This window comes from Impatiens glandulifera, chromosome 1 (genome assembly GCF_907164915.1).
Source record: "Impatiens glandulifera chromosome 1, dImpGla2.1, whole genome shotgun sequence".
NCBI classification, from domain to species: domain Eukaryota; kingdom Viridiplantae; phylum Streptophyta; class Magnoliopsida; order Ericales; family Balsaminaceae; genus Impatiens; species Impatiens glandulifera.
Genome location: NC_061862.1, coordinates 86,815,970 through 86,837,844, shown reverse-complemented (window position 1 = coordinate 86,837,844; position 21,875 = coordinate 86,815,970). Strand labels below are relative to the sequence as shown.

General features: G+C 32.2%; 3 protein-coding genes across 6 annotated transcripts; 1 reads left to right on the top strand and 2 right to left on the bottom strand.

Moving 5' to 3' along the window:
- Positions 1-248: 248 nt before the first annotated feature.
- LOC124919193 (pentatricopeptide repeat-containing protein At3g26630, chloroplastic-like) lies at positions 249-2,201 on the bottom strand. Its single transcript, XM_047459368.1, has one exon. The coding sequence runs from the start codon at positions 2,142-2,144 to the stop codon at positions 810-812; it is 1,335 nt and encodes a 444-aa protein (XP_047315324.1). The 5' UTR covers positions 2,145-2,201; the 3' UTR covers positions 249-809.
- A 5,252-nt stretch (positions 2,202-7,453) lies between these two features.
- Positions 7,454-9,551, top strand: LOC124919192 (protein CHLOROPLAST IMPORT APPARATUS 2-like). Of its 4 annotated transcripts, XM_047459366.1 has the most exons (4): positions 7,463-7,620; positions 7,695-8,705; positions 9,129-9,284; positions 9,369-9,551. In XM_047459366.1, exons 2-4 carry the CDS (start codon positions 7,695-7,697, stop codon positions 9,420-9,422), a joined length of 1,221 nt encoding a protein of 406 aa, XP_047315322.1. In that variant the 5' UTR covers positions 7,463-7,620; the 3' UTR covers positions 9,423-9,551. The 4 variants fall into 4 exon arrangements, 3 of the variants coding, with proteins under 3 accessions (XP_047315323.1, XP_047315321.1, XP_047315322.1); XR_007097560.1 differs by having other exon boundaries at positions 7,454-8,742; XM_047459365.1 differs by having other exon boundaries at positions 7,455-8,705.
- Positions 9,552-11,890: 2,339 nt separating this feature from the next.
- LOC124919191 (conserved oligomeric Golgi complex subunit 1) lies at positions 11,891-20,784 on the bottom strand. The gene is made up of 6 exons (XM_047459364.1): positions 18,444-20,784; positions 17,356-17,550; positions 15,707-15,987; positions 14,594-14,773; positions 13,101-13,278; positions 11,891-12,242 (listed from the first exon to the last, which is right to left on the bottom strand). Exons 1-6 carry the CDS (start codon positions 20,682-20,684, stop codon positions 12,078-12,080), a joined length of 3,240 nt encoding a protein of 1,079 aa, XP_047315320.1. The 5' UTR covers positions 20,685-20,784; the 3' UTR covers positions 11,891-12,077.
- Between the last annotated feature and the right edge of the window lie 1,091 nt (positions 20,785-21,875).

Here is a 21,875-nt window from a genome sequence, read left to right as displayed (position 1 = left end):
TTATATTCAATTATAACTAACGAAAAATTCAAAACAAAACTTGTCTAAAATACTAAATATTTTGGATTCATTTTTTACTAAAACTCTACGAAAACAAAGTTTAGTAGGAACTAACAAAATTTTTATTTCATTTCGGTTTGGGTTTATTCGAATAAACCTTGGATAATTTGAAAAATCTTGATTGGTGTTTAATATTGAGAAGTAGATTCAAAGAGCTTCAAATAGAACCAATTCTTCTCATCAAACTATATAAATCATTTATTTATTTTTGTTTCTATTGCAAATAATGTAACTTAATTACCATCCTAGACATCTAAGATATGTAGATGAGAAAATAATAGCCTATACTAACTACTCTTCAATCTCTATGCGAAACCGCTCAAAAACACACTCCATTTCATACATCATCTTATAGTTTCCCAATCCTCTGTTCACAACTCGCCTACGGGTGAAGAAGATGATGGGGTTGGTCCATGATTTTCCCTCTTTTTGCCGCATTTCGTTCAAAGGGTTGAAGGAAGATAGTAAATCAATTGAACTTTTGATTGATCCAGGCACTTGGGATCCTATGGATGAGAACATGGTCTCTTTGGATCCCATTGAATTTCATTCAGAGGAGGAGCCTTATAAAGATCGTATCAATTCTTATCAAAAAAAAACAGGATTAACAGAGGCTGTTCAAACAGGGGTGTAATCACTTTGTATTTACTCGAACAGTTTCATACATACTTCATCATATAGTTCCCCTGTCGTTCCCAACTCGTGTAATGATTTGTATTTACTCGAACAGTTTATTCAACTGTAATATATTATTGACATTGAGATGGATTGCTGCTATTCAATATCTTTCCTCTTTGAACCAAGGATGCTATAACTTCCCTTCTGATTGAATCAGGTAAACTCATTACCAATCTGTCAACTTCATCAAGCATATTAGCTTCACTGTAGAGTTCAATCATACAACTAAAATGTTCAGAATTGGCTGCAATTCCATAATGTTCAGTCATATGTTTAAAATACCAATTAGCTTTATCCAAATCATTTATACGTACGCATGCACATAAAATCCCCACAAAAGTTACCTCATCCGGTTCAATACCATTACTCTTCTCAAGCTTCAAGAACAAATCAATTGCTTCATTTCCATGGCTGTGCACCCCTAAGCTAGTTATCATCGCATTCCATGTCGCTATGCTTTTAGTTTCCATTTCATCAAATACTTTTTTCGCATCTTCCAAGCTACCGCATTTGCTGTACATGTCAATAAGGGCAGTTCCAAGGAAAACTCCAATTGGGTATTTGTTCTTGAGTGTATAGTCATGAACCCATCTTCCTAAACTGAGAGATCCCAGCTTAGTGGAAGCATTTAACAGACCCACTAATGTGAACTCGTTCGGCTTCACGTTTTCTTGCTGCATTCTCCTGAACAGTTCGAATACTTTGTGGGGATGTCCGGCTTTGGCGTAGGCATTGATCATTGTTGTCCATGAAACTACGTTTCGTATTGGCATTTCATCGAACAGTTGTTGTGCAGTTTCTAAATCTCCGTTGGAAGTAAGGCCACTGATCATTGTTGTCCAGGAGATGGTATTCTTGGAAGGCATTTTATCGAACAATTTACGACCGCAGTTTAAATGACCTGATTTAAGGTAAAAGTCCATTAAGGTGTGTTGAACGTAGATGTCGTTGAAGAAGCCGTATTTGATAGCGAGAGCTTGCGTTTCTCTAGCTCTATCTACAGAGAAAGAAGCTTTTACGAGAAAAGGGAAAGTGAATTTATCAGGGGGGATACCTTGGGAAATCATGAGGTTAAATAAAGAGTGAGCTTCAATTGAGCAGCCATTAAGGGTATGAGCTCTGATCATGAGATTCCAAGCGAAGGTGGATGGGATTGGATGGTGATGGAATATCAAACTCGCGTAAGCGATTTCCTTATAAGAGAAACACAAGCGAAGCATCTTGATTACGACTAATTCGTTGCGAGATAAACCATTTCGGATGATTCTGGCGTGAATTCGCTTCAATTGGTTGAGATTGTGAGAGTGACGGAGCAAATTGAGCGCGTCTTGGGAATTGAAAGTGGGATTGGCTTTGGTGTGATGGGTGTTTCTTCCCGGGAGAACGAATGCGAGGCTGGTCACCATTGATATGAATTGTGGTTGTAGAAAAGACTCTGTATTTACAACTTCTATTGCAGAGAAGATGAGTGATGACAAATGGTTATAACAAAGAATATCATTTTACTTCAATTTCAAATAATTTATTTTTTCAATAAAAACTTTATAAATATGTTATATTTAATATTTATCAAATAAAAATTGAACAATTGAAATCAAAAAAATCATGAACCTCAATTCTTCTTGTACTTTACCATTCATTGAGTTGAGTTATGAATTTAAATAACTCTAAACTCTTTCTAAATAATATATATATTTTTATAATATATATCTACTATTGAAAGTTAATATATTTTATTAAACTTACCAAATAAATATTTTGGATCACTAACTTTATTTTTAAATCTTTTATTTTTTTTTAATTTTTATATATATATTTCTGTTTATAATATATTTTAAAACAATTACTAAAATATTATTAAATAATTACCTTTTTGTAATATATTTTTTAAAATATTTTATTTTTAACTTAAACAAATTATTTATCTATCTAAAAATAATATTATTTTGAAATATTTGATAAAATTAACAATTATATATATAATTTTATTTTTAATATATTATTATTTATAATGATTATTTAAATATTTAGTATATATTTTATTTAAATATGGAGTGACATGAGAGAGAATTTGGGAGAAAGAATGTGTGAAAAAATGAAGTGATATCGTATCATTGAATGTAAAAATGATAAAGGGTGAGGAGAGAGAAAAAACATAAAATTTAAATCAATCAATTAAATTACGGTCACGTCATTCTTTCTCCGTGAGATTGTACCGCGTCATTCACTCTCCATTAGATTTCATCACGTCATTACATTTTCATTATTTCTCTCAAATTCTCTCTCCCTATCATTTCTTGTTGATAATATTACTTAAAATATTGAAAGAAATCTAGGATTTTGAAATTCTTTCTAACATTTTTTTTCTAGAAAATCTCTTTATCAAAATCATCATATAAGCGTCTTTTTTCTTGGGATGTGCTTTTCCACCCTCTCCCATATTCCCACCTCCCACCTTCACTCCTCAATTAACTCTCAAATTACTTAATTATTTATCCATAACATTTTTATATATTTACATTTCTTATTTAATTTAATTTACTTATTTTATTTTATTTAATTATTAAGTTTTTTTATTAAATATAATTAATTAATTAATTTTTAATATGTTTTTTTAACTTTATTTATTTAATTAAAAATACAAAATATTATTATTTTTATATTATAATTATTTAAAATATATTAAATATTGAAATGTATACTAATTTAATAAAATATAAATATTTAATATTTTATTATATTAATTATATATATATTTTTTTTAAAATACTTATAAAAATCAATTTTTTTATAAATAAAATTATTTAACAAATAAATAAGATAAAGTTTTTAATATATTATATATTAATAATTAGTCAAATTAAATATAATGTTTAATTAATAATATAAACGATAACATTTGAATAATATTTTTAATAATATTCTTTATTAAAATATTTCATATTTAACTTTTTAAAATATTTATTTTATATAAAATTATTATTTTATTTTAATTAATTTATTATAATTTTATTATTAATATATAATATTTAAAATTAATTATATATCTTTTTAGATTTTTATCTTTTAAATAGAAAAAAATATTAAAAATTAATTAATTAATTATATTTCATGATAAAAAAAACTTAATAATTAAATAAAATAAAATAAGTAAAATAAATAAGATGAAAGGTAAATATATAAAATTAATAGGGATAAATAAGTAATTTTTTAGTTAATTAAGGAGTGGGATAGGAGTGGAAATATGGGAGGGGTGGAAATATGGGAGGGGGTGGGAAAAGCAATTTGCTTTTTCTTAGCCAGTCTACAATCAATTTCTGTTTTTGATATTTTTTTATTCTTTAATTCTTTTATAAAAAAATATTGTAAGAAAGTTAATTAAGGTTTGTTAAAAAAAATTCTTAACTTTTTCTTTAGAAAAATAAATAAATATATTTTTTCTATGAAGAACCATAGTTATTGGAAATCTATCTCTGATGCACTTAATGTCCCAAAGGAATAATGGTTCTTGGTTATTAGACATGGTCGTGCATTCCGCTTGGCGGACAGACAACCTCAAGTGAGTGTTCAGGGTAAAACAAAATAGAATATCGGGAGAGGGTAAAAAGAAGTCAAATGGTAAAATCGGATATCGATCTTTAATCGGCTTTCTCAATAACTATTAAATGTGTATCTCACATTTGGGTCCGGGGAGGCTATATGTTATAACATGAATGTCTCTGGTGATAGATGGAGGATTATAGAAAGGGACCGACCATCGACTAGACTCCATGTTAACAATCAAAGAAGGAGATGTCTCTAGTTAACACACAACATATGCATCAATCTAGGCTCGGAGCGGTACAACCATATCCTCGTAAGGCTGAAGTTTTGACCTATGCAGCAGTGGTAGGCGATATGAAATAGTCGGTTTGGGTCGACTAGACGAAGGCGGTTCATGTCGGATCAAAATCTTTTGAATTTCAAACGTTGGAGGCGCCTTGTAGTTGTGGTTATATCGGAAATTAAGAATGGGAAAAAAGAGCGATTGAGGGATTTGGTTCAATTAAAGTTGTTACGTTGGGCCCTTCAGATGTCGACGTGGAGTCGAGGGCGTCTAGGGATCGGACCTAATGAGGGCGTCTTTTGGTATGGATTCAATTCTTGTGTAAGATATGTTGCTCTATGGAAAGAATTTAAAACAACGTTTATTATGTAAATTGATAGGCGTATTAGACCTTTTGTCGATGAATGCATTAGACGACTCATTGATGGTCGATTAGTTAATATTGAAAATACACATGTTGTTGCAACCAAACACAACATAAGAATGCCCATAGATAGGGAGGGTATATGGATTCAATTGTTTGGGATGACAAAAGATATGTGAAATCATGATCTTCTTAATCGGGCTAGTAATGATCTTGAGTGATTTATTGAATTCGATGAGAAAAATCAATTAGTATAGGAGAACAATTGTATTAGAATTAAGGTGCGTCATTCTGATCTACATAGTCGTTACCCTAAATCTATTTGGGTTGATAACGGGACACATGTATATAAAGTGATGTTGTGGCCTGAACGTGCTATTGTCGTGTCTCCTTCTCTAGGATCTTCTTCTTCATCAAATCCGCCCGTGTTGGAGGCGTCGATTTCATTTGGACTAAAAAGAGATTCAATTATTACACCATTTTACGTCGATCAAATATGTATGGCTAGTCTTGCTGATGTTGAAAGATTAGTTGTTTAGATAACAAATTAGAGAGATTTGATATGACCAGGAGGGTGGTTGAGTAGGACGAGGATGAATTAAATGATTAATATAATTTAATGATTTAATTATACGTTTAAAAATATTATAACTTTTTATCGTAAAAATAAAAAAAAAATAAGTTGAAAGATAAATTTGCATTATATAGATATATAATGTTATATATAAAAATAAAATAAATGAAGGGGACCAAAATGGAGACAGGATCCTCTGCTACCAATGTAGCATGCTACCTCTGTGCCTTCTCACAAGCAGAGGGGCAGTATTGTAAATAAAAGAAGAGTCTTCTTTTATTTACAATTCTGCCCCTCTGCTTGTGAGAAGGCACAGAGGTAGCATGCTACATTGGTAGCAGAGGATCCCAGGGGACCAAAATGGGGGAATGAATAGTTTATTTGCATTGGTCGGAAGAGAGACATCAAAACACATTTTGCAGTTTGCGAATGACGTCCGATAATGAATAGTTTATTTGCATTGGTCGGAAGAGAGACATCAAAACACATTTTGCAGTTTGCGAATGACGTCCGATTAGAGAAAAAGAATGCTCGCATAATGAAATTTGGGTGTCGTTGGAGATGCTTTAACTCAATATGCTAATTTGGTGAAGAAGTGGAGAAAGCTTAGTGAGGTTGTAAGTATAAAATGACTCAAATTATCTGGACTAAGTTAAATTTTAGATTTGTTTAATAGGAGATAAATTTAACACATTTTTTTATTATTATAAGTAAATTTGATATATTTAAACAACTTTTAAAATAAATATTATATTCTTTTATAATTTAATTATATATTATTTTACTTTCAATTCTTTTAATAATAATAATTTTATGTTTCTTCACTAATTTTACTGATCTATGTTTTTAAATTTCAATTCTTTTAATAATAATAATTTCATTATTTAAGTTTGAATATTTCTCCCTTTAATAATAAATAAATTATTTAGAGGATGCTTGTTATTTAAGAGATGTAAGTTGATATTATCAAAGAAACTAAGTTGAAGAAATGATTGAAAATAAAAATAAGAGTTTATTAGAGTTAATAGTCAAAAATCACACTGCATCAATAAAAATCAAATTATGTTTTATTGACAAATGTGAAGAGCAATGAATAAAGTCCTATTACACAGATAGGCTATAAGAGACTATAATGAAACCTTCAAGTTGATTCGGTGTCAATGTTGTTAATTCCCAGATTTCTAATGTATCCTCGTGTATATTGGTTTTATTTGATTTTTTATTTTTTAATAATTTAATTAATTAATTATGTCTTAATTTTAAAATATTTAAATAACTCAAATTTAAATATTATTCACTCAAATTATTCAATTTATTAATTAAAATATAAAATATTATTTATTTTAAATTAAAACAAATAATCATTACATTCTAAAAATTATAAATCATTATTTTTTTTCTATCTATATTATAAAAATAACCCAAATTCAAATAAACTTTCTAATTTTTTTTTTATATCAACTCTTAAAATATATAGTATTTATTTTACATAATTTATTAATAATTAAGTCTAAAATATATAATTTACTCATTTTAAAAGTTGATATTGTTAATTAATTTTTTTGTATTTTAAATTTTTATTACAATTTTTTTTATTACTTATTTGTTAATATAATAAATAAACATAAACAACAAAGATATGTAATCTACCAATTTAGAAAAACCACATTCAAACAAAGAAATATCATATGAATTTATATCCATTATAATTCACACTTCAACTAAAATATATCTATTGTTACTTAAATTACTAATTTTAGTTTTGTGCCACACATAATTAAAATTTATTGAAAATATTTTATTTAAATTTGAATTTAATGTTTGAAATAGACAATGTGGGTAGATCTTGCACTTTATTTATTTATTAAAGTTTAAATTAAAAAATGTTACAATAGAGTAAAAAAGTAATTAGTTATGGATATATAAATATGGGCCCCTTACATTGAAATAAAATGTGCTCAACCATAGAAAAAAAAATACAATCTTTTTTCCACTAGCAAGATACATACAAGAAATAGAGAGAGAAATTGAACCGAGTGAGTGAAACAAGAAGACAAGGGTTTAACTTAGGGTTTTCCTACTACCATTGTTCTTCTTCTTTCTTTCTTTCAATTCCAGGTGGGTAATTCATGAGCTTGCGTATTCTCTCTTTATTTTGAATGTCCTTACATCTTGTAACAATACATCAACAGATGTCTTCTTGTTTAACCGGCGCCGGAAGGGCTGCCTATGGACTAGACTTGGAGATGATGATAGTTAAATCACCATCTTCAACATCTTCAAGTACCCTTACTTCTCATTCACCTACCCTTTCAGAATCCGGAGCCAATTCACCCTTTACAATCTCCACCAGAAAACCAAGAACTCCCCGGAAAAGACCTAATCAGACTTACAACGAGGCGGCGGCACTTCTCTCCACCGCCTATCCAGGAATTTTCTCAGCCAAACCCTGCAAATTCACCAAACCTCCACAACAACAACAACAGCAAACCATTCATCCCTTTTTCTCAGGGAATTCCAATTCTGGAGAGTCGGATTTACTGTTTCCAAATAATCCCCCCGCCGCCGCAGCCGCCACTGTTTCGGAGAAACCGAGGACGTTCTTACTACCGAATGATCCGTTTAGATTCGACAAGATGATTCCATCCAGTTCCATCGATGAGGATTTTGAGACGGAATCGATGCTTGATGGGGAAATTGAACTGGGTATCGACAGTATAATGGGGATTAATAAGAACGCCGGCGCCGGCTACGATGATAATAATAACGTTAGCGGTTGGTGTTATGGATATCCAATGGGTTGGGGAGTTGAGAGAGAATCATCTTCAAGTTCTAATCTTGAATGGGTATTAGGTCAGAGAAACGGTGTCAGAGCATTGAGGCATGCCGCCGACGACGGAGATTGGTGGCGATATCCTAGAGTAGATGTAACCGAAATCTCTCCTAAATTCAGCAAAATTCCGGCGCCGCCGGCGGGGGAGAAAAAGAAGAAGAACAAGGTTCTAAGCAAGATTAATCAACTGCCGCCGCCGCTGCCGCTGCTGCCGTTGCTACCGCCGGCGACGGAGGAGGAGAGACCAAATCTGATGAATAATAATCATGGTCTTGTTCTAAAACTAAACCATGACAAGCTTTTGGCTGCTTGGTCGGACAGAGGGTCGCCGTTTTCCGACGAACCGCCTGGAAATGAAAGCAATCTGCATGTAGGTGTGACCGGAAAATCGGCCTCCTCCTCCTCCGGTCGGAGATTTTAGTATTTTTCTTTTTCTTTTTCTTTTCTTTCAAGTTTTCAATAATACTTCTCTTATTCCCATTTTAGGATGGGGATTTTAATTTTAAATTTTATTTAGTAAAGAATGTTTGAGTTTTGAATTTAATATTTACTTTTAAATTTATAAATATTTAAAAAATAAATATCTATTTATCTATCTATCTCTTTCACTTCAAATATTGAGGTAATTTGTTTTGTTGTCGGCTTGCCACGTGGTGAAGAGGGTTATTTATTTATTTATTTTTTTTCTTTTTCACATCAATCATTGAAGGATGGAAAAAGAGGTGTATTGGTTCTGGATGGGGGTGCGTAGCAGTGAATTATAACTTTTTTTTTTATTTTTTTTATGTTGCAGGCCAGGTTGGCGCAAATAGACTTATTCTCAGAAAACAACGGAGGTAGAGAAGCGAGCGTTCTGCGTTACAAGGAAAAGCGACGGTCGCGTCTTTTCTTTAAGAAGATCCGTTATGAAGTTAGAAAAGTCAACGCAGATCAACGGCCCAGATTGAAGGTAAAAAAACAATTCAAATTTTATTACTTTTGTTTTCTTTTTTTATACTTTTTTTACCTTTTTAAACTTTTTTATGCTTTGTAGGGGAGATTCGTGAGGAGACCAGGTTCACCCTTTAATGTCGACGACGAGGAGTAGATGTAGAGATGAGAGAATCAGAGTTTTATTTATTTATTTATTTATTTTTATTAAAGTTTTGTTTTGTTTTGTTTTATTTTGTTATGTAGTTAGACTGATTTTATTTTATATTTATGAACATTATTGTCTCTGTGTTTATGTTTACATGAGTTTACACCATAATAAAGAGACAATAATTTAATTGAAAGATATGAATATTCTATATTTGTAAACACCTACAAATAGTTAAGGACAATAGTCCCGAAATTGAGAGATGTTACATGTATAATCTTAGGTCTTGTTCTTATTAGGATTTTTAAATAATCTATACCAAATCAATTTTCTAATACTAAAATAATAAAATACTTTCTATTTAAAATTTTTATTTTTTATTTTATTTATATAAATCAATACCCTTTAAGTCTTTTTACCAAAAATAATCGTCACTTCCCCAAAATCATCGATCATCATTATTTTTTTCACTCTCTATTATTTTTTTCGCTCTTTAGGTTATTTAAATAACCCCAATCCAAACAAGGCCTTAGTAAACTGTTAATGACAGTTACTATATTTTAGTACACTGAAAGATTAGTTAATGTCTAATAATCCTCAAAGGTTCAAATCTTCAAACTCGAATCATTTAAAAAAAAAAAAGTTGGGGTTTATCAACTCATGACTTAAATCTTTTGAAAAAATCTTTGATTGATTGAGCTTAAATCGATTCAATTTTTACAGTTCAGTCGTGTTCCTAACACCGATCAAATATGTATAAATAATATAATGTTAAATTTAATATTCTTGTAGTCAAGATAGCTAAAAATGATAGATAAGTCATGTAATGGTAGGACATTCATTTGAAATTAGCAAATATATATATATATATATATATATATATATATATAATATATACTCCAAACTCCAAAGGGACATTCAAAAAGATTCATATGTTATAGCCGGTTATTAGAATGGAAAAAATATTGACACAAAATAATACATCTTTTGGAGTTACAATATTTAACTTTAACCATTAGGAATTTTCTTAGACTAATAATATAAAGGGAGAAATTTTGTTTATATGAGAATTGATATATTGAGCCAACTGAATTAAAATTGTTTGATAACAACTCAACTTATCAATAACGGAACCATGCCCCATCCCATCCCATTCCCTAAAGAGAGACAAAAGAAGGCCACCCATATTTAGTCATTGTTTGGAACAATAATTTCTTTATATTAATATTCAAATCATTTTTTTTAAATTTTTTTTATTTTTGCATAATTTACATTACACTTGCACTGATTATAAATAAGAGTAACACAACAAAGCAACACTATAATAGGGTAAGCCCCCTTTTATTTTATAGACTGACTATAAACAATACAAGATGGGTAGTCATAAAAACAATGTCAATAAGAAATAAAACATCAAAAATATAAAACCCTTAAAAAGAGTAGAAAGCTCAAACAAAATAGGCAAAAACCCAATTCAGATCTTGATAAACCCCTTATATTTCAAATCAAAGTAATAATGGGAATTAAATGAGTAAGAAGGGGATAATAAAGATATGGGTGGTGATGGTGGGGTGATAAAACGTGAAAGGAGTCGTTATCAGAAAAAAATATCTATAATTTTATTCCATCTATAAAAATAAATCTAATCTTAATTCTTATCCTTCCAGAATCCAGACGATGGGCAGCTTGACAGTACGTGGGCACTTCTGCTACCCATAACTACTACCCTCCTCTAGAGACAATAATAATAATAATATATCTTTTTTTTTTCCTTATCTCATTACATGGCAATTCCTCATTGGCCATTCCAGATTTCTCCTAATAACTTCCTATTCACGAGACCAATAATCATTATCTTTCCCTATTTAATCAATCAACCAAACAAGGCCTTGTGTTTGTGTCTTCTCCTTTAACACTAGACACAACAGACAAACAAACAAACAAACCCGGTCGGCTCGATTTGGCTGTGTACAAGTAGTGAATGGTGGTAAATATGGTGGTCTCTCATCTCATACTACTAATTACTATATACAATGAATGAACTGACAACCAATTATACATAAGTTAAAAATGAGACTATCTATCTATTACAATATGAAACCAATTCTCCTTCTCCTTCTTCATCTTCTTAATAATATTATTATTATTAAAACAACAAGACAAACTAGTCTACTTCAATCATTATTGGCAACAACTCCTAAATCCTAATATTCTATAAGAAGAAGAAGAAGAAGCTACTACACACCTAAACAATAATAATAATAATAATAATAATAATTATTAAGCATTTTGAATGCACCTTAAGCTTACACTTGGAACTCATATAAATCATCAACCAAATACCAAACTACAGAACAAACAAGGCCTTGTTTGGGAATTTTTCCAAATAAGTTCCTATCAACCTCATCATCATTTCTACTTTATCAAACAAGCTATAGAGCATCATACAGTTATTCTTGAGTTTTGATGTGTTGATGGATAAGAAATAAAAATATGTATATTTTAGTTTTGAGGGTGAAATAATCTCTCTCGGGTATATAAGAATTACTTAATCTCTCAATTTCATACTTCATTTTTTATAGTAAGGATATTAAAATACAGTAAAGAATAAAATTGACCTTAAAAAAAATGCCTAACCCTTCAAAGAGGAGCTAGGGCTGATGATCAAGAGGAGGAGTCTGATCTGCTGGCTGTGAAGGATGAAAGAAGGCCGGCAGCTTGGACAGGTAAAATATCACCGAATGTTGACATGGCACTGAAACGTCCAACTTGTCCATCAGTTAATATTGATCCTAGTTTCATAGTACTCTCACCAAATCTGCTGCCAACCTGTCAGATATATATCACTTACATTGTTCATAATAATAATAATAATAATAGCAGTTACACTGTTTCATAATAATAATAATAACAGTTACACCACACCACATAATTTATGAAGATTCATGTCCACCATTAGATAGATACCATTCATTAGACTTCTTAACTTATAAAACAGGCAATAATTATTTCTCTCTATAAGATGCCATTAGATTTACTCCAAGGAGACCTAACCAATAAATCTCAAAATCATTCACCATGGAATAAGATTCACCCATTTAGATGATAGTTTTCTTTTTAAAGATGAGTATAGTCTTAACTCTTAATCTTGTGATTCCAGACTATGCCTAGGGAAGAATATTTTTTTTCTATGGAGTTATGCATAGAAAGTTTAACATCCTTTAAAGTGAGTCTTATGGTAGTTATTTGCCAGCTAAGATGATTCCTAATATATTTGATTAGGTGGTCACCTATTCCAAAACCATTGAGAAAATCTAAGCTTGAAAGTGAACAACATAAACTACAATTCGATCTGATTGAGAAGTCTAAATTAGGGAAGAGGAGGAGAAGAAAGGGTAGGAGTAGTAGGCCTTTTACAACGAGAGCTTCCATGTTCACTCAAAGTTAGCTGTGGAAGAAGGCTCAAGTTCTAGGAAGGAGGAATGAAACGTGCCTAATTGACTCATCAATTTGTGAGTGTTTTTGTGTTATCCTCATTGATTTACTAATTATTAATATCTTTTAGTATTTTGTATGACCATTTTTACTAGTAAACTTATTCATAAGGATTTATTATCATTTTTTGTAGTTGAATTTTATAAAGAAAAGTAAAATAAAATTAAAGGCAGAAATGTAGAAGAAATTGACCTGCATAAAAGATTTCAGGAAAGGGGTCGCGACACCAAAACTAGAATTGTCATCAATATCCATTCTTGAGGAAAGATCCTCATTTGCGAAATTCCTCCATGAATTTCTCAAAGATATGTCATCAGTGGGATTTGACATAGACGCTTGGGTTACTGCTCTTGAAGATAATGCTGGAACGCTGCATAATAATAGTCAAAAGTTTCAGAATCATTAGTTTAGAAGCCAGGGTGCAAATCATGCCATATTAAAATTAAAATTAAAGAAAACAAAGACTATCCAACTAACAACGACGATCCGACTAACAAAGAGAGTCAGTAATAAAATATGGTTAAAAAAATATAATCAAACATATGTTATCTAGGTGTAGTTAGCAACATATTCTCCTTTTTTTTCATTTGTAATTGTCCTTTACATTAGATTCCACATTTATATATTCTTCAAGTTTAAATTATTTACTGGTTTTGGGGTAGGTTGAACCTTGTTACAAGGGATTGTTAGGGTTAGGAATCCTAACCCTAAAATAAGTTGACGGGTGGACGTAACCCATGTCAGCAGTTCTATTTTTAATTATGCACAATAAATAATTATAAATAAGGCAGTTAGCCAAAATATAGAATACTTAATAAATAATTATTTATATGGAAATAAATAATTATTAATAAAGTAGTAGACAAAAATATGGAATTGGCGGGAATTTAATTATGGCAGATGATGGGTATATAAAGAAGTGATCATGATCTGCAAGGGTACCAGATATTTTTACAGAAACCTTCTAAGGTCAACTTCTCTCTATCTTCTATCAGCTATCTTCTTCTTCTTTTATCGTTAATTCTTACTCACTTACCTAATATTCTCAATTGCAGATTGCAATTGTGAATCTCATTCTCACCCTCCATTCTATTCTACTCTCCACTTTAAATCAAGGTATCTCTAACTTAGAACTAGGTTATCAGTTTAAATCTATTTTAAGCTATATCAGAACCATTGCACCACAAAAGAAAATTTCATAGCTAAAACATTGAGATATTTTTAGACTTTCATATCATCAATTTGCAACTACAAACAAATGAATAACATCAATATTATGCACAATATCACAAGGAGAAACACTTTTTACTTTTGTTTCTATATTAGAATTTTGGTCTAGAAATACATATGGAAAGTAAATTTAGACAATAATTCAAATTTTATTTATGTTTTTGTTGGATTCATATCCAGAAACAATATGTGTTTCCCATATCATTGCAGGAGTAGAAACAATAGCCACATTGGACATATCATGTACAATGGTGGGATATTTATGAAAGTGACTTCCAAAAAAAACTGGGAATCTGTAGTTACAGTTAAGATAGGCTAAAATTAAATGAGTTAAGATAGGCTAGAATTAAATGAGGCATCTCATAGATGACAGAGAGGATGACTTTCCTAATGAAAAATTAGAAAGTTGGAGTGAGTAGAAGCTGAGAAATAAAACTAAAGGATAAAAAACCAACCTGATAGGAAGATACTTAAACCGAGGAATGGTGGAACATCTCATTATATTTGACTCAGAGTTAGTGGGTAATTTCTGCACACAGTCTGTATACAAGCGATTAAGTTGCACAAAGAACCCAAAGAGGACAGCATGTCGTAAGTATGCTTGTCTTCCATTTTCCCACAAGTATGGCTCATATCTGCATAATATTGAACTAAGTCAATGCAGTATGGGTATAATTGTCTTGGCTGAAAATAAATCAATCTTTAGGGCAAGAAAGAACAAATGTTCAGAGTAAAGATGGAACATTCATCAGTAATCCAATGGTAGATGGGATTTAATGAAGGAATTACAAAGCAGAAAAGAATATGAATAAATGAAAACACATTTTTGTACTAAAGGTTTAGCTAGGTCAACTTCCCACTAATATAATGGAAAATGACATGCTTAATATGGTCACATTATCAAACAAAATAACAAACTAGTGTAGATTTCGAAGATATTGGATATGTATGATGTGGGTGGGGTAACACCAATGAATTACAATAGCTAATTAGCCTATTTGGCATGGTTTTGGTTTAACATAAAGCTCTAAGTTACAGGTCCAATAATTGTTTTTAAATATGTTAACTGTACCATTCCGTTTAATGATAAGTTTAGAGCGAACAAACAAAGAAAGTTGATGTATCATCATCCACTGGAACGTATTTACTAACTTGGTCCTGGGTTTGAGCAAATAAGTTAAAACGTTTTTTTTTGTCTTTTACTATTCTTTCTTATAGTATATAAGGCACATTAAAGTCTATTATAATTGTCTTTTCTATCAATACAAACATTTTTTTATTGTTTAAGTAAATAAATAAAATTAATGCATAACAGATAGAACAAGCACTCTGGAAACCCAAATTTCAGAATTTTCAAAACATCTATTATGTGAATCTTGATGATTTTTGGCAGTTTTTTCTTTACTAACAAATGTTGATTAAAACATTATTTTTGTCGTATAATTTGTTCAGAAAAACAATTATGAATTAATCAAGGTTCAAATGATCTTCCTTTTACATTTAATAGAGGACTTGAGTTGGACCATCATTTACTTATTATCATGTTAAGTAAGGAACGAAAAACTTACGTAAGCCAGTCAATAGGATCCAGCATTTGAGAAAAGCGTCTAAGCAAGTCATCCAACTGTTCTTCAATACCGGACTTAGGATGGTTTGCATCCTGCTTCCTCCTCAAAGAGAATTTTTTCTCTGATCTTTTTGATGAACCTTCTTGCTTATGCAAACTATCTCCCACAAGAACATCAGCAACAAATCTCAAGTCTAGCAGAACTTGTAAGGCCCCTTTATCTGACATTTGCGCTTCACTATCCTCTTGGTTGGATTGGAGTTCCGCATACACATTACTAACCTAAGAGCACACACAAAAGTAACAAGGAAAGCAAAAGGATTAATGGTCAAAGTCTTACATGCCATAGTCTAATAATCTATGAGACCAATCAGAAATAGCAAGATGCATGCATAAACAATCATTTTCCGTAAAAAGAAGATGGCTTTGTTGCATCCTTTCAAAAAGAGAAAGAGATGGTTCAACTAGAATTAATTACATAAAAAATTAGAGAAAAAAGAAACAGAGAAGCACATAATGGCACAAAGTATCACGTTTCACTGTGTATGAATGGATGAGACAACTAAATTGAAGAGGCTAACTAATAATAAAACCAATTAAAAGAAAGTTATCTAACAGTATCATGGGGAACCCATCAAGGTAGCTTAATGGTAAGAGTCAATTTAAGAGAGCAAAAGGTCACGGGTTCAATTCCATCTGGAAGCGTTTTGAGTTTAAGTTGGGACCATGACTGTGGGGTGTCATGCTAGTTCTTCTTTAATTCTCACAAAAAAAAAAAGGTATCAGGGGGGAAAGTGAAAAAGTCAAGGGAAAAAGGATACCTAAGAATATTGCTAATTTGAACTATTTCTGGATTAGAACTCAATATTAGCGATAAGCTGTTCCCTTAGCAATTTGATATGAAAAATGGCTAGTTTTCAACAGCCTAAATAAGGCCTCTACTCTTACCCAATGATAAAATATTCTTCTCTGACATTGTATCTTGGTTCATTTTATAGGAATAGGCAGGTTCCTTATATAAGTTATAATGAAAATAATAAAGGCTGCAATGACATAAGTAAATTCTTAAGAACCTAAAATTTGGCTAAGCACTCATCAAGCATTTAAATTACTACATGTAACTAGATCACCTCACAAGTTTTCCAACGACAAATTAATGAAGGTTGTTTCCCCTTAGTTGGATCCACTATAACCCAACATGGACTAGAATCAATTACAAAGCTTATCAGCATCAAGAACTGATAGATATCACTTATCTTAAAGCTTCCAAAAAGCTATAGAGGCCCATTAGGTGCATCCCTCTTGGTCTGAGGTCAAACACAATAGAAAGGGTTCTCTATCACTATTATAAGTTACTAGAATGTCGATAAGAATCATATACCTACTTTATAACCTTTCTTACTTGAACTGTTGAGAAATCTAAAATCCAACTGAAAGTAAGCAAATTAACAAGCATCTAAATATTTCTTAAGACTTTGTACAGTAAGCTTGTAGAATGTTCATTTGTGAGCATCCAAATTCTCAAAAGAAAATGAACTCTTTTTCACAAGAACGAGATTCCAGAAGAAATATATTAATATAAAAGAAAAAATAATAAATAATAAAAGTTTGAAAACAAGTGAGAAAATATGTTAGGGAATAAATAAGTACCTTCTCCATTAGTTTTTGAGCAAACATTTGCAAAATTGACTTGTCAATTACATGACCACCCACCCGATGAATTTCTTCACATGCTCGGAACAGAAGAGAAGTAATGTAAAGAGAAGGCATTGATGGAAGTGATATCTTCAACTCAGAATGGCTATCATCTGACTGTTCTTGCTTAACCACAGTTTCCTCCCAACCCTTCATAGAACCGAAGTGTAAATAAGCAAACAGAGTACAAATTGTCCAAGCATATCCAAGAAAGAATTTGCATGCAATGACAGAATAAGCTGAGTTTTTCACAGTAAATTTTGAGTTTGCCCATCATGTAATTACAACTTCAACTCTTGGTCTCAGTTATAATGAACTATGGCAGAAGAATCAAATATTTCATAAGAAACCAGAAAAGCATTTGAAATGTTAAATGTCATATGTTACTTGGATATTAATACTAGATAAATGTTACAGAATTTTTGTTTCTAATAAATTTTCATATGCGGTGCAAAATTCCTTTGCCACTTGGCTTCAATAAGGATATATACATATGTTTAGAACAAGGCCTCCCAATAAATTTGATACATATGAAATAGCAAAATGTGTAAAATAAATGTATAAGAATATTCAATTACTCTTGCCAAAAAGGGTACAAACTGCATGAGCCAAAATGCTGAGAGAAAGGGGGTATGACCAGCTTCCCCTTGTCTTCCAGATCAAATTTAATATCTATCATTATTCATGGGTACAATATGAATTTAATATTTGAGGTATTAATACCAACATGCTGAAGGTAAGAACTATGTTGTTTGTGGTATGTATCTCCACAATTAAATTGGTAAAAATAATTAACCTATTTAAAACAAATCTGTTTTTGTATCTGGGTGAGCAACTGACAATACATTTTTTAATCTACGTCTGACTAATTTCAGTTCTTAAATGTGATCATATATTGGTTCACACAAGAAATCTAACAGGAAATGTGTTTCCAAATGAAGCCATTTCACACTATCATGAAACAAGGAGGCACCAAATTATTGAGATATGCAAGACATGCCAATAGAAGCATGGTAATCAGAAATTAAGCATAGTTAACTCACTCTTACGGGACCTGTACTTGACAAACCATCATCTTGTCTAACATTGTGGGAGAGAATAGCTGAAAGCTCATCAGCAACCCATGATATCCACAAGTTGTAGGCGTTAGTAGTCAAGCCCCCGAACAATCTATTAAGCTCATCAAGGTGCTGTAATTCTCCACCTTCCTTCGCAACTAAAGCAGCAGTGGCTAGAGAAATTTGAATTTTAGAAGAATCAAAATAATTTCCTCCAGGTGAATGTTGGAGAGGAGAATCAAAAGATCTCCTAGAATTCATAAACAATGATGCTGATTTTCCATAAGCAACATTTCTTGTTGTAACCCATAATCTCGGTGAACCAAGTAAGACTGGAATATGTCTCGAGTGTTTATGGAATGCAAACAAAAGCCGTCCTATGAAGAGAGATTTGTCTACAACAGTAGACCGTGAAACGACCTTATCATTCACATTTTCAAGAGCACTAGATAAATCTCCCAGGACTGCCTTCAGATCCATCAGCATGGTTGATATACTTTTGAAACACTTATTCTGTAAATATGGTGCAAGATCCTTTAACCGAACAGAAGCCTTTGGCGAGTCTAGAAAGCTCAATAGATCCTCGAGAATAGTCTCACAGTGGCTATCAACAGCGTCTCTGATTTGTGTGACTTCAACACCAAAGTAGGCGTTCAGGCAGCTAAGGATATCCTTTCCTTCCGAATCTGCATTTGATAATGTCCTCGAACCAACTTTTTTTGGGTTTTGATCTATGAACCAAACAGCACCCCCAGGGTGTGATCTATCCAAGTTTGACTCGGCAGAAGCCTCAGAAATGGCATGAACGGTTTCTCTAACATTTATTGTTCCATTCAAGTTATCAAATCCAGAGTCAATCACAACTTTCATCCTCTGAACGAAAGCATCTTCAAATATATCATCCCATAGGTCTGTGTCGCTTTCCAGAACCAGCTCACGGATTCTGTTCCACGGTAATTCAATCTCGGAGCCAAACACATTCTTAAGCCACTCCAAACTTCCTTCCAAGACTTGCTTACTTTCCATCGTTTCCCTCATCATCCTCTCGGCTAAAGCAAGTTCTTTCCCACTGTCGATGGCATTAATCAGGTACTTTCCGTTAATTCTATTGGCAACCTCTCTTCCACAACTGCTCAGCCAAGTGGAACAGGTCTTTCCAATGAATTCTCTGTTGAGCATCACCATTGCAGACTCCAGTTTATCCCTAAAGAGTCTCCACATGCGCACTTCCTCTTCGGGGTTTGGTATGCCCCCAAAGAGTTGAGAAGCAGGAGGTGATTCGAGTATCATTTTGTGAAACAAAGGCAAGTCGTTCAGTACTTGTAAAAATAACTCTCCTACTTGGCCTACAGTAACTTGAATGATCTTCAATACATCACAGAATGAAGATACAACATCTGAGCTTGTAACTCTGGCCGTACAGCAACTTCCTAATTTCTGAGAAATGCAAGACTTTTTGGAATCTAGAAACAGCGATAAGACCTGTTTAGCTTCAAGTTCGTCAATGATGGCAACTGCAGCTAGAGCATCCGCATAAGCAGCAATCCCAAGTCCGAAATGATCAGACAACAACCGCTCACGGCTCCTCTGCGATATCTGAGCCTTGAAGCTCTCCACAATCTGCCACTGCTGCTGCAATAGAGGGAAATTCGATAGGATGGCTTTATCATTACTCCCATCAACAAGAACATGATGGACCTGCTTGGCGCGAGTATACCTAGCCGCTGCCTCGAGAAACATGGATTCATCGAGACAACCCCAAATATTCTCCGGCGTATCGACCAAATACTTAACTCGACAAGCAATGCCGTACAGTTTAGCCCTGGCCGAGTTCGTGATTGTATTGGTCAACACTCTTGGTACAAGAGGTCCTTCGGAAGATAGTGAAAGCAGGATTCCACGATGAACGTCTGCAATATTGGTGGAGATCGACTCGCAGGAAGACTTCATAAGGACGATGGAGTCGGCAGAGTCGATGAGATCTCGATATCGATTGCCAACCAATTGACGAAGCTCTTCGCTCTTCTCCTGGATCTGATACCTGGTTGCTGCCTCCACATTTCGGATTTCCGAGATCGGTTTCGTTCTGAATAGCGACTCCGCATCCTTATCCTTGTATCCACCTCCTCCTCCTCCTCCGCCTCCGCCGCCGCCGCCGCTGGCAGCGTTATTGAGACGTTTATCGGTGGCGACGGGAGATAGTGATGGTTGTGCCAGGATCCTCATAGTGATGGAATGGAAGAAAATTGGGATCCTGATCAGGATGATGAAATTAACAACAACAGCAAGTGTGTAAAGGATGAAGAAACAGAGATGATGGAGTGGTTTTGAAGAATCATAAATAATAATTATGAGACTTGAGATTTACAATTAAGCTATAACGATCTGAATTTTCTCAATACTGTTCTTTCTTACAACGGTTTTAATTACTTTCTTCCTTCCTTAGGTAACTATTTTGCTTTGCTTAGTTTTATTTTATCTAAAATGACTGCTATTACAAAACCATATTTTATTTTTGCTTTCAAATTTATTCATTCAATTTTTAGGATTATTAATAGCCCAAATTCTCTATAAGTCAAAGGGAAAAAGGAACATGATCGCACTTGTTGGGACAATAGTGTATGTAATCTATTTTTTTTAGATCTTAAATTTGTATCATTTCTAGGTTATCCTACAAATTATTAATATATTTATATATGAACAATTTAATTTTTTTGATTTGCCTGTTATGCTTCTTGTTATGTATTTTTTATTGTCATATTGTGAGTGTATTTAGTTTTCTATTAAATAATGTGATACAGTTTAAATTTGTAACTAGAGTTATTGTTTGTTATTGATTTAAGAGATTAAAGGGAAAATTTGTGTTTTAGCGGAAAAATGATGAGAGAATAATTTAAAGATTATAGGAGAAAAAGAAACCAATATGAGAAAACAATATTTCTAATATATATCTAACCATCCCCAAGATGAAGAACGAAATCAAAAAAAGTAATATCGAAAGAAAAAACTTTCACAAAACTTTTCATTGATGGATGCCCTATTAGGAGTAAGTTCAGCATTATATAACAGCTGAAATCATCAAATTATTGAGTTACAAGTTACAACTACTACTTAGAACTAGCATGTATCTCGTGCATTTGCACGAGTAATAATATAAAAAACCGTGAAAAAAATATTACGGTAAATTTTTTATGGGCGGGTCAACCCACAATCCGACCCAAGACCCAAGTATCCATTTACTCTCACATATATCCAAATTAACCACAGCTCTCAACCCGACAATCCGGACACTTTAAAAATTACACATCATTATATATATATATATATATAGATTAGTCATTGTCAATTTTGTGAATAACTAAAAACCCATCACAATATCTAGTCTATCTGCTCAATTTGACATTGAATTTTGAAGCG

What these genes read in the sequence shown, in the direction of transcription:
- LOC124919193 (XM_047459368.1), bottom strand. Translation starts at nt 2,144, where the DNA reads ATGGTGACCAGCCTCGCATTCGTTCTCCCGGGAAGAAACACCCATCAC.
- LOC124919192 (XM_047459365.1), top strand. Translation starts at nt 7,662, where the DNA reads ATGTCCTTACATCTTGTAACAATACATCAACAGATGTCTTCTTGTTTA. An exon ending in GAAATGAAAGCAATCTGCAT is followed by an intron (nt 8,706 to 9,128) that starts GTAGGTGTGACC and finishes TTTATGTTGCAG; the next exon opens with GCCAGGTTGGCGCAAATAGA. An exon ending in ATCAACGGCCCAGATTGAAG is followed by an intron (nt 9,285 to 9,368) that starts GTAAAAAAACAA and finishes TATGCTTTGTAG; the next exon opens with GGGAGATTCGTGAGGAGACC.
- LOC124919191 (XM_047459364.1), bottom strand. Translation starts at nt 20,684, where the DNA reads ATGAGGATCCTGGCACAACCATCACTATCTCCCGTCGCCACCGATAAA. An exon ending in CTCAAAAACTAATGGAGAAG is followed by an intron (nt 15,988 to 17,355) that starts GTACTTATTTAT and finishes GTGTGCTCTTAG; the next exon opens with GTTAGTAATGTGTATGCGGA. An exon ending in TTTAAGTATCTTCCTATCAG is followed by an intron (nt 13,279 to 14,593) that starts GTTGGTTTTTTA and finishes ATTATTATGCAG; the next exon opens with CGTTCCAGCATTATCTTCAA.